This window comes from Jaculus jaculus, chromosome 1 (assembly GCF_020740685.1).
Source record: "Jaculus jaculus isolate mJacJac1 chromosome 1, mJacJac1.mat.Y.cur, whole genome shotgun sequence".
In the NCBI taxonomy this organism is placed as follows: domain Eukaryota; kingdom Metazoa; phylum Chordata; class Mammalia; order Rodentia; family Dipodidae; genus Jaculus; species Jaculus jaculus.
This window is the reverse complement of record NC_059102.1, coordinates 258,800,887-258,813,332: the sequence shown is the minus strand read 5'-3', so window position 1 is coordinate 258,813,332 and position 12,446 is coordinate 258,800,887. Positions and strand designations below refer to the sequence as shown.

Sequence of the window (12,446 nt, the reverse complement as noted above, 5' to 3'; positions counted from 1 at the left end):
TCAAAGCTGATCATGACGGAAGGGTCCATCTTCAATGATCTTCAAGCCTTCTAATATCTGTGTAATTACTTCAACCTCTGGCTGTGAGGAATTCTTGGCTTTCTGAGTCCCAAAATAGTAGGCAGGTCTCTTCTTCCTGAGGCAGAACCTGAGCTCCAGTGGCTTGTCTTCATAGGGGCGAAGTAAGATGAGCAGGGGCTGCAGGGGCCATGGAGGTATATCTTTGGTCCTGGTCCTCCTTCCATGGTGACAGAGATAATTATCTTCCCATTCCTGGGAGTGCCAGGTTCTTCTCGAGGACAGTCAGACTGGCTTGGGTGGAGGAGTGTCACTCTGCAACAAGTTCCTTCCCACGTCAGGGAGCTGGTCTGGTAGCAGGTTTGGATTCAAGAAAGGTATCACCTGAATCAGAGTCACCCTTGGTTCCCTCTCTGCCTCTGGAGCTGCAGAGACACAGTACAGGCTGTGAGGATTCCAGGGTAGACTGCTGGCTTGCTTTCACCCTCTGAGAATTTCCTTTCACAGACAGCTTGCAACTGAGCCCTGAAAACAACAATGACTGGACTAGGTCTTTTGGGCCTTGGCTTTGTGAATCCCAGCTAGCCTCACTGACTCCTAGAAGGTCTCTCCTTTCTTTATGAAAGACTACAGGAAACACTTTTTTTTATAGGAGTCTTTCACTCTGGTATATTTCTGTGAGAATGGCTCCACCTCTATGGTTAACATAGGTCATGCTGTCCTCCAAAGAGCCTCCCTTGATCTCAGCAATGCCACTGAGGCATAAGTACAGAAGAAATTTTCTAATTGAAGAAACCAAAACCAAGGGTGCTTAAATCGTTAAGACTAGTATTTAGCTCTTCTACATCAGACAGTTCTGACACTGACTCTAAACCCAGCCCAGACCTGAGGGTGTCAGGTGGCAGAATCCTTCCTATTCTCCATAGCCTTGGGCTTCTTCTTGGTTTTTCGAGGTACGGTCTCACTGTGGTCCAGGCTGACCTGGAATTCGCTATGTAATCTCAGGGCGGCCTTGGACTCACAGTGATCCTACCTCTGCTTCCCGAGTGCTGGGATTAAAGGCGTGCACCACCATGCCCAGCTTCCTTGGGGCTTCTTAAACTCAACTCACAGCTCCTCCTTCTCCAGAACCTTCTTTGCAAAAGGACCACAGTCAGGAGCAGAACCAGGGAAAGTATGGTGGAGACCGTAGTCAGGATCCAAGAGTTGCTTTTCTCTTCCGGGAAAGCACTGGAGGGAGGAGTCAGGGTTGGGGTGGCAAGAACAGGGGAGACAAGAGGTTGGAAAAGATTTAGACTTGCCCCTTACCATACCCTCATTTCACAGGGGCCAAGATAAATCCTAGACAAGCAGGCTGCTCTGCTCTCCTTCCCACATTCGTTAATGGAAAAGTTGCAGACCTCAGGTTCTCAAGCTTCAAATCACTGCCCAACTCCACCCTCCTATGTGTGTGTCACGTGTTTCATTTCAAGACAGACAACAAATGAATCAGGGAGTCAGCCTTGGCATTTGGCTCCATTGCAATTTTTCTTGTGTCTTCAGCAAGTTACTTCCCCTCTCTGGAGCTTCTTAGAATTTTGGCTATTAAAAAAAAGCCATATTAGGGCTGGAGAGATGGCTTAGCAGTTAAGATGCTTGCCTTAACTTGCCTGCGAAGCCCAAGGACCCATGTTCAACTCTCCAGATCCCATGTAAGCTAGACACACAAAGATGAGACAAGTGCAAAGTTTCACATGCCCACTAGGTGGCAGAAGTGTCTGGAGCTTGATTTCAGTGGCTGAGGCCCTGGTGTGCCAATTCTCTCTCCCTCACCATACACCCATCTCTATAAAATAAAAAGTTAAATAATAATAAGCCATATTATGGCTGGAGAGATGGCTTAGTGGTTAGCCTAAGGACCCAAGTTTAGATTCTCCAGGACCCACGTAAGCCAGATGCACAAGGTATGCACATCTGTATGGTTTGTTTGCAGTGGCTGAAGGCCCTGGCATGCCCATGCTCTCTCTCTCTCTCTCTCTCTCTCTCAAATAAATAAGTAAATAAATAAAAAAAAATATTTAGGGGCTGGAGAGATGGCTCAGTGGTTAAGCGCTTGCCTGTGAAGCCTAAGGACCCCGGTTCGAGGCTCGGTTCCCCAGGTCCCACGTTAGCCAGATGCACAAGGGGCGCACGCATCTGGAGTTCGTTTGCAGAGGCTGGAAGCCCTGGCGTGCCCATTCTCTCTCTCTCCTTCTATCTGTCTTTCTCTCTGTGTCTGTTGCTCTCAAATAAATAAATAAATAATTTAAAAAATAATATATTTAGAAAAAAAGCCACATCAAGACGTCCCAAAGGTTCCAGTCTAAAAATCCTGTCATCCCATTACTTTGATTTTGCAGGCAAACCATGTGAAAGCTTTCAGGTAGCATTATCACAGCAAGGGCACTGAGGAGAGAGGCACTGTCAGAGAGAGAGAGAGAGAGAGAGAGAGAGAGAGAGAGAGAGAGAGAGAGAGAGAGAGAGGCTAGCAGGAGTGGCATGGTGGCATGGCAGGGAATAGGACAGATGTGGGGGCCCAACCCAGAGAAGGGAACTGGGGCTCACCTCTTCATGGATGGCCCCTTGCCAGGGGAACTCGTGGATCCCTCTGCTGGGGGCTGGCTTGGCATTCCGGGGAGACGACTTTCTCCAGCAGTGTTTTCTAGGCTCCCATCAGAGCTTCCTTCCACAGAAGCCTCTATAGAGAGAGAGCCCCAGGTCCATGCACCTGGAGCTGAGGATGATGTCTCCTTGGAGGCCAGCATTTGTTGCTTAGAAATCACTGTTCCTTCTGGGAGGGTTACTCGGGCCACATGTTCTGAGCTCAGGGTTGATGGCCGAATGGTTCCTGTGGTCTTCCTGGCTGTATCTAGAATTACCCTGACCTCTGTTTCTTCCCCTGGCCTTTCATCTTCTGTGCTTGTCTTTTTTCGCCCATGCTCACTGGTGCTAGCTGTCTTTGTCAGTGAGCTTTGGGTGCCCCATATCCAAACACCCTCTGTTGTAGTGGGCATGCTTCTGAGTTTTAAAGCTGGGCTCTCTGGAGTAGGGACTGTCGTCTTGATGGAGCCCTCTACCCTGCTGCCTGCCCCTGAAGCTGCTGCTTGGACTGTTCCTGGGGTCTCTCTGCCTTTAGCCAAAGGTGTGGCTTTGCTGTCCCACTCTGATGCCTGGCCTTCCAGAGGCTGGGTGGCTGCTGAGGTCCATTTGTTGGCTATTGGTGATGTTGTCCCAAAGGACGCTAAGGTGACATTACCAGGATCTGGAGGGGCTGTGTAGATGGTATTGAAAGGACCTGTGTGGACACAGAGGGGGACCACATAGGAAGGCGATCTAGGCTACCTAATGGATTTAGTAAAGGACATTAGAGCTAAAGTATTTACTGAGTTGGGTGCCGTCTCACAAAGAGATACCATCTTTGGCCAATATGTCAGATAAAATAAAAAGGTGGGAATCCTAGATTCTCTAGTCTCTTGAACATGTTGACATCTTAGATTCCTATCTCCTTCTCCCAGGCCCACATAGTCTCTGTCTGTTATCCAGGAGCCCAGGGATGCTTTCCTCTGGTCACCCATAGTCTATCAGGTCCTGCTCTTCAAAAAAAGGAATAAAGAGGCAGTCAGGTTGCAGCAAATGGATGGAGAGCAACATTCAAGGGAACGGATTTGCTCTCTTTGCAGGTCACTCCTGATGTATTTGCACGATTGCTTTCATGGTCTAGAGTCCCTGCTTACACTTTCATTGCCTGACTCTGCATCAACCCTCTGGAATTTTTCACACAGAGCCTGGCATGGTCAGATGTCTTCTGAGGGGCTCAGTCAGGTCCTGTTTTGGAGGAGTCTAGGCCCAGTCCTTCTGTCCTACCTACCTACCATAGCACATGTCCAAACACCCAGTTGTCAGGACCCTAGTCACATTGAACAAACTTAGAATTTATTTCAAAAACATAGTCTGCAACATCCAAGTGGGAAGGAATGAGTCAGAGGCTTGACTACGTTTAGTCCTTCTGAGTTTTTGTCCTGCCCTTGCTTTTTAATTTTTGTAAAAAAATTTTTGAGGTAATGTCTTGCTCTAGCCCAGCCTGATCTGGAATTCACTATGTAGACTCAGGGTGGCCTCGAACTCATGGCGATCATCCTACCTCTGCCTCCACGGCGCTGGGATTAAGAGCGACAGACACAGAGAGAAAGACAGATAGAGGGAGAGAGAGAGAATGGGCGTGCCAGGGCTTCCAGCCTCTGCAAACGAACTCCAGACGCGTGCGCCCCTTTGTGCATCTGGCTAACGTGGGACCTGGGGAACCGAGCCTTGAACCGGGGTGCTTAGGCTTCACAGGCAAGCGCTTAACCGCTAAGCCATCTCTCCAGCCCGCCCCTGTCTTTTATTGCCAGAGGCTTAAAGCCTCCTTGGGCTGCTGAGCATTTTCTTGCGCATGCTCCTCCCGAACTTTCCTTCACGAAGCTGGCGCATCCGCCCACAGCTCATACCTGCAGACACGTTCAGGGTCACTCCCACGAACAGCGCGTTGTTTCTGTTGCCAATGCCGCAGCGGTACTGTCCCGCATCATCAAGGGACACTTGGAACAGCTTCACCGTGAACAGACCCCTGCGTGGGAAGTCAGTGAGGGCCACGCGGCCGCAGTAGTCACGGTGGGCGTAGTGGTTGGTGGACACGATGGTGCGGCAGACCCTCAATGGAGGCTCCAGGCGGCACCAGTACTTCCTTTGGTGCCTGTTGACCGACGAGGGGGCGTAATGGCACTGGATGGTGACAGCTCCTCCAGCTTCCCCAGACACCAAGCTCGGGCCCCTCAGTGCACCTGAAGCTGCAGGCAGAGAAAATTGTCAAAGGAGAGGGAGGGGTGGGTATATCCACTGGGGAGTTATAAACTGTTAGAATGAGAGGGGAGGCAAGAAAATGTCAAAGTGTAAAAGAGACCTAACTTAACCACTGAAGTGTCCCAAGGTATGGAAGGCAGCTGTATTCCAGGTTGCATCTGAAAGAGGAAAGTGCCCGGATGAGAACCTTTACCCAAGTGTTACCCTTTGTGTTAGGTGTTCTCCTGCACGTCTGTCCAGACTGGGTTCATTCCACTGAGCTCCAGTGCAGATGTTGTTGTTGGTATTGTTTCAAGGTAGGGTCTCACTCTAGCCCAGGCTGATCTCGTATCCACTCTGTAGACCCAGGCAGGCCTTGAACTCACAGTGATTCTCTCCTATCTTTGCCTCCCAAGCGCTGGGATTAAAGGCATATGCTACCATAGCTCACTCAGTTGTGGATTTTTTTTTTATAAGCAATAATTGTATTGTATGTGCAAAGGCATGTATCGTACTTTAAAATATATGTTATAATGTGCATATCCATAGCATAAGTACTTATAAAGATAAATTACCTTGTTAATAATTTCTAAAATAACCTACTTCCAGTACTTTCAATAGAATCTGTGAACAGGGGCTGTACATGGTTCAGCAGTTGAGGCACTTGTTTGCAAAGTGCAGATATTTTAAAAAGATGCCACTTAGGAGCAACAAAGAAAGCAGAGGCAACACTGGACCATAGCTCTGTTTTGTTTAGTAGAGTGAATCTATCAGTGTGCTTTTCTCTGAAAGGAGGGTGTTCAGAAACACTTTCTGAAGGTTTTTGAATAGGATCTTGCTCTGGCAGGTACACCTTCCAGACCAGGGGCTGCCAAGTCGTTCACACTAGCCACTTGTCTGTAGAAACAGACAACCAAGCATGGACAACGAGAGACCCGCGCTCGAGCACAGCAGAGCAGAGCTGCCACTGCGTCTGCGCTGGCAGTCAGCATGGAGACAAGCCAGCACCACTGGAGAAGCAGCCTGCCTGAGGCCTGACTTTAGTTTGATAGGGCCTATGCAGAAGCAAAGTTAATTCACTCACTGCCGTTTCTTACCATCTCTGCTTCTTGATGAAATCACAGGCATAATCATTGTCTCTGTTGGAATGAAAAAAAATCTAGTCCAGCCTAAAATTACACATCCAGGGCTGGAGAGAAAGCTTGGCAGTTAAAGACACTTGCTTGCAAAGCCTCCCAGCCGTGGTTCAGTTCCACAGTACCCATGTAAATCCAGATGCACCAAGTGGTGCACACACCTGGAGTTTGTTTGCAGTGGCAAGAGGCCATGGTGTGCCCTGTATTCTGCTTCTTTCATTCATTCTCTCTCCGATTAAACAAATTAAAAAAATTTTAAAAATCAAAACAAAAACCAACAATAGCAACAAAAGAACTTCAAATTGGCAAGAGCAGAGCACTAAGCCAAATGCCTTCTGGATACCGACAAAGCTGTATGTATATCCTACAGCCTAATCCCAGAAGAGCAGAGGTCATAGATGCTATGGTTAGATCAATGTCACTAAAGTCTTTTACATAACAGACCTACACTATGCCACTCATGATCAAGTCATCACTACAAGGCAAGAACATTCACTGTTATTAAGGATCATCTCGAAACAGTAATGGTAAAGGTTCGTAGCCCAGATTTCAGGAATTCTTGTGACTTGCATGTAGCACATTGGAGAGGAATACCGTGCCATTAATTGGGAGGATGGGGAGGTTTGACTTTGGAGCAGCTGATTAAGATTCCTTTATTGACTCTTTCAACGCACATGATTTTTCATTAGCACCAAAATTAAGAACCAATAACTGAACCACTCATGCGGCAGGTTACTATTCAGTAACTCTTGGTTTGATATAATAATTAGTAGGTTTTCTGAGTTATATATTGGTCAGCGGTGAGGATAAAAACACAGGCTAGCTTTTTTTTGTTTGCTTGTTTTGTTTTGTTTTTCGAGGTAGGGTTTCACTCTGGCCCAGGCTGACCTGGAATTAACTATGTAGTCTCAGTGTGGCCTGGAACTCACAGTGATCATCCTCCTGAGTGCTGGGATTAAAGGCGTGCTCTACCATGCCCGGCAGCTAGCACTTTTAAGATTAATGTGGTACCATCTAGGGGCCTTAATGGTAATCCTCTGCTTCTTGGTAAAGGTAGGGACCCCTGGGTATCACCCATCCATATTACTCTGCTGCTGTGGCTTCCATTGGCAAGGGGAGTGATGCTTGCAGCTGAGAAGGCCATAGACCATAGTGGGATTTGGTTGGACCAAGGCAGTCTATGACCAGACGATGGGAAAGGAGGGGCCATACCTGCAAAGGAACTCTCCTCCCACCAACAGGGGGGTGTGCATGTTGTCATGTTGCGAAGATGAATCTTGAAGGGGAGAGAGCCCTCACGTTGCTGTCTGAAATGGGGTCTTCTTTGTGGAAGGGTCAAGGATGAACCTGGGCAAATGGAGAAGATGAACACAGGTGTCCACCAAGTGTTCACAAATGCATCCACAAGGAAGGTATGGAGCCGCTCATCCCTGCCCCAACCCCCGGTAAAGGAAGAGCAGCGCATCCTCTGTCTCTCTTGCCCCACTGCTCTGGCCCTGCTGGTCCTAAGTGGCAGGGCACGGGGCGGGGGGGAGCTGAAGAGAGAAGCTCGTGACCGCACTGCCTTCCCATCCCACAGGGCTCGGCAGGGGATGCAGGGGCGTGTCCCTGAATGAAGGGTAAAGTGCTGACCCAAATATTTAACTGGACACTTAAAATGATTCAACTTAGAAGAGTGGAACCCTAAGGCAACTAAAAGAGTTCGATCACCAACACATGAACAGAGAAGCCATGGGCCCTCACAGGGGCAGTGGGAGGTGAAATAAAATGGGGGTGCTGTGGTCTTGCCACAAGACTGTGTTCACCTGCAGATCAATTTATACTGGTTTGATGATAAACCATAGATGGATAATAACTCTGGTATTGGCATGGCATTTTTCACTTGCTTATTAATGCGTTCAATAATTTTTTGTTAAACATATACTTGAGGTTAGATTCTAGGCAATAGACACTCCCGGCACATACTGTGTTCCTCAAACACCCTCCATTATTATCATAATACAGTCCAGATACTGATGCATGGAGCAGGGGCATTTGCCATCTCAGCTTGGCCTATATCTAGTCAACCTCATCAAGCCAGCCTGAAAGAATTGTTAGGGCTGGATTCTATCCTTCATTAAATCGTCCTCTATGCCGGGCATATGATAGCCCCTCATCAATGGATGTTAAAACGTCTTTCGCATTGACCTATATAATTTCTTTGTAGACTGAACTCTTTAGAGTAGGGTAAGGCCTTCATCTTTATTTCTGTCGTGCTGGGCCTGGGGCGCAGTGTCTGTAGAACATGTGGATGGGAAGCCCTGCTACGTGTGGGTCTTGCACATCCTTATAATTTTGTCTTGAAAACACAGCTGACTCTCAGTCATCCACTTAAATGGAAGAGAGCAGAGACATGGGGAGCATACAAATGGACTATTTTAAATACCATCAAGTCAGGAATGCCCTCTCATATGAGCTGTGGCTGTTCTCATTCCCCTGAATCTCCATCTGATCTCTCCCTGGACCCGCAGCACAGTTTTGGAGAGATCTGCCTGACTGGGCTGAACTCCCCTCAGGGCCCCGCCGTCTCAGCAGCCTGGCTCTGGCCTGTGCTGGGGCTTCACTCACCGTGGAGCAGGCACAGGAAGACAAGATGCAGTATCCGTCCTGTCCTCCGGCAGGTGGCCTGTAAGCAAAGGTAACATGCTAGAGAGAAGTGCGAGAGAAGCTGCAGTGAGTGACAGAGCCCCAGACTGGGCACCTTCTCACTGTGGGACCTCAACTCGCTCAGCACAGACTGGGCTGGAACCACCAGGGAGGCAGGATCAGAGCTGCCAACCCTGGGAAGGCAGGACTCCATCCTGACGACCACACATGTGCATTTTGGCCTGGCTGCTGCCAGCAAGGTCACACTCCCTTTACCCATGAGATTTGTTTTTTTCTGTTCAGAAAAGACAAACTTCAGGGCTGGAGAGATTGCTCAGTGGTTAAGGCACTTGCCTACAGAGCCTAGCAACTTGAGTACCCACATAAAGCCAGATTCACAAAGAGGTACATGTGTCTGAAGGCCTTGGTAATCCCATTATCTGCCTCCCCCCACCTCTCCAAATAAATAAATAAAGATTTTAAAAAGAGAAGACAAAGACAAACTCCCCTGTGAGATTCCAACTCTACCACCCAGAAGTGAGCTCTATCTAGGGTGGGGTAGTATAGACTGGAAAGGACCCAGTTGAACCTGGGGGCTTAGAAAAGGGATCCAGCTCTGAGGAGAGATGGCATGGGAATGGGGTTCCCTGTTGGACAGTGTGAAAGTATGGTAGCAGTGGTGGGAGACAGCTGGCCCAGGGCACAAGGTAGCCCCTCCTCTCCGTCCTTGCCCCTTCCTCCTCCCAGAAGGGACTTGGATCCTTCAGGGAGACCTCTCCGTTTCATGGTTAGTGGTCAGTTAAAGTTAAGATTAAGGCTTATTGACACTAGGGTGCCTTTCTGTTTCTTCTCCATAGCGTCTAGAAAGCCCTTTCTGCCCCCCTCCCTGCTTCCCTCTGAGCTTCCTGCTCTTCTCTTGCACTGGCCTGGGAAGGTCACAGAGAGACGACCTTGTGCCTCACCACTCAACCATTTCGTTCAGAAGCAGGACCCAAGGGGGGAGCCCAGTGCTCAGCTACTAGGACTAGGAACCAAGTGTGCCTCAGTGCAGCCCCGGAGCCATGAACGGTCATGACAAGACCGAAAGTGCACTTTGCTCGTCTTTGGTACTCCCTGAAGGGTTTTCATGGAGGCTTTTTGATTGACTTGAGTCTTTTCTTGGAATCTTATCTATTGCCTGCCGTTCTCTGGACCTATAGGTGCCACTGCTTTTTTCTTGTTAGTTGAATTCATGTTAAACTGGTCTGAAGAACAGACGGTGCTCCAACTTTAACTCAGTAGTTCGCTCCACAGGCAAAAGGCCTTCCTTGTTTTTGGTTTTACAAAGGCCTTCTTGACCCCCACCTAGACTATACCACGAAGAGCCACTGGCTGGTGTGGGACCTAGGTTGTGCAGGATGGACTAGGAGGAGGACAAAGGGGCAAGGAAAACAGGCACAGACATAGAAGAAAGAGGGAAAGAAAGGAAAGGATAGGAGGTGAAGGAAGGAGAGGGGAAGAGAGAGGAACAAAGAACAGTGAAGACTCTAGGCTGGGCCACTTGTCGCCTGTCTTGACTCTGGCCAGCTGTGTCCACTAGGGCCTATGGCTGTTCTACTGGCTAGAGCCCCAGGGTGGTCAGAGTTTGAAAGGCCCAGGCATCTCACGCCTTGCAGCCTTCCCTTTAGCACATCCCCTCCCTTGGGCTCTGTCAAGGGCAGCTCTGGCCCTTCCCTGCCTAACCCCTGTCCTCCCCAGGCTCTCCTAAGGTGTGGCTGCCCCAAACCTCCAGTTTGATTACTATTCACCAGGTCCAGGATACCTCTGTGGCTGGCACCCTAATTCCCTCTGGACTAATTTTTCTGAGGTGCTAAGTCCTAACACGGCTCAGGTTGAGGCCAAAGTCACTAAACCACCCAGTTCTGAAGCCCAATGGCTTGGCAACATCCTGGCTTGAGGAGCAAACACTGCCTTCTTAGGGCAATGAGGAAGCATATAGCATGTGATAAAGTGTCTCTAGGCACTTATCAATCTTGATTGGGGGCTGGAAGGATATCAATAGAATGCCTCCTGTCACTCTCCTACCAATGGCCTTCAGGACTCCTTTCTGCAAGAGGCAGGGAGTTCCAGGTCAGAAGCCTGAGGCCATAGGCCTCTGTTACAGTTCACTGCATTTAGGGAATGTGCCTCCTGGGTCCTGCTGCCACCTCATTTTCAGTGACTTCCTTGTGCTGTCCCCTCCTCTGTCCCACTGAGCCCCACTTCGTTTTGATCCCCACCTCCATGTCCTGGGCAGGATGGTGTATGTAGAGGGAACAGCAGAGTCCAGACTGGGAGATTCTCTTTTTCCAGAGGTGGCTTGACCCTGACCACCACTCATTCCTCTCCACTACAAAAGAAGGCCTTTGCTAAGGAGGGCTCGGGGGTCTATGTTCTAACGTGTACTGCTCTATCCCAGCCAGGTTCTCAGGAGCAGCGCACTCTGCTGGGGCTGAGCCCTGGGGTAGGAGAGAGCTGCTGGGCCTGAACTCCAGAGTCTTTCTCTGGTCTCTGGAGGGACGCACACCTGTTTTGCTGTGAGGAGGCCCCAGGGCACGTGCCACAGCTGCTGCCCGATTCACCACCCACTCTCCGAGCAGGACCACAGGGCAGGGCTTTGGAAAAGCCCCATCTCACCTTTTGTTCTCCGGGCTTGGTGGGAGCTTCTTGCTTCATCTCAGTCCAGAGTAAGAGTTTTCCTTTTGTCTGGTGAGATGCTGGTGTTTTGAGTCTCCTAGCTGCTTTCTCTAAAATGGAGAAGGTGGCAGTGGAAGCGAGGGCAGGAGATGGGCGGTTGTGGGCGTAGGGGCAGCTCTGCCACTCACCTCTCTGCCATGTGTATGGGATCCCTTCTTTTTGGGTCTTCTTACTTGTTGGAGAGAAGGCCAGTGCTGGTTCCTTGGCTTCACTGTCACTTGCCTTTTGCAGACCTTTTTCTTGGGTGGTGACAGTAGTCTCAAAGAAACACAAAGATCCCCCTTCTTTCTCCTATATTCAGCACAATCTCCTAGACTCTTAAGGATGCCCCTCTTTTAAGACTGACCACTCAGCAATCTCCAGAACCAGGGATACAACAGCCGAAGAGGAGGGACTTTAGGATTCAGGAGAGGAATTCCCCTGCCTTCTGGCTGACCTGGCTCCTCCAGCTTCTACGGAAAAGGCACTTGGGTGATTTGGGTCAGTTGGTGGATGTCTGGGGCTTACTGATTTGTATCCTTAACAAGGAATAAGAAATAAGAGGATTTTCATGGAAAGAGAACAGAGACAGTGTGGCTTATCCAAGAGGATGACTCACTTGAAGTACACCCTGGTATTTTCCTTTGCAGAATAGTCTATGAAAGGGGGTCTTTCCTTTGTAAAAGATGTGATCTACCTACCTCTATTGCTCTTGAACTGACACAGCCCACACCCTCAAGGGCAGAGGACCAAAGGGAAGAGGATGCTGCAGGCTGCAGTTAAATATCCTCTTCAAGATTCCTAGTAAGTACTGACTCTCTTGGGCTAATTCAAAGGGCCCTTCCTTAGAATGAGTACAGTTAGTGCCTTGTTACACAAATGTGAGTAACTACGGCTATGGTGTATACTCTCCAGACACTGTCCCTTTCAGGTGTGAAGACAGGTTAGGGTAGGAATTAAGTCAATGAAGGCTATAGGCGAGGAAGGAAGACAGTTCTATGGGATTCATGGAGTACAGTTAAGACGGGCAGCAATTGTGTGTGTGTCTGTTGGTAACTGACACAGTGTGTGTTCCACTATCCTAGAGCTCCTGATCTTCATCCTCACTAATAGCTCTGGTACAAATTAGAATGCACC

General features: G+C 49.1%; 1 protein-coding gene across 1 annotated transcript; it reads right to left on the bottom strand.

Moving 5' to 3' along the window:
• Positions 1-8,829, bottom strand: Fcamr (Fc alpha and mu receptor). Its single transcript, XM_045143111.1, has 8 exons — positions 8,731-8,829; positions 8,598-8,655; positions 7,203-7,337; positions 4,524-4,862; positions 2,602-3,331; positions 1,130-1,248; positions 310-443; positions 1-198 (listed from the first exon to the last, which is right to left on the bottom strand). The coding sequence occupies exons 1-8, from the start codon at positions 8,827-8,829 to the stop codon at positions 1-3; spliced, it is 1,812 nt and encodes a 603-aa protein (XP_044999046.1).
• Positions 8,830-12,446: the final 3,617 nt, after the last annotated feature.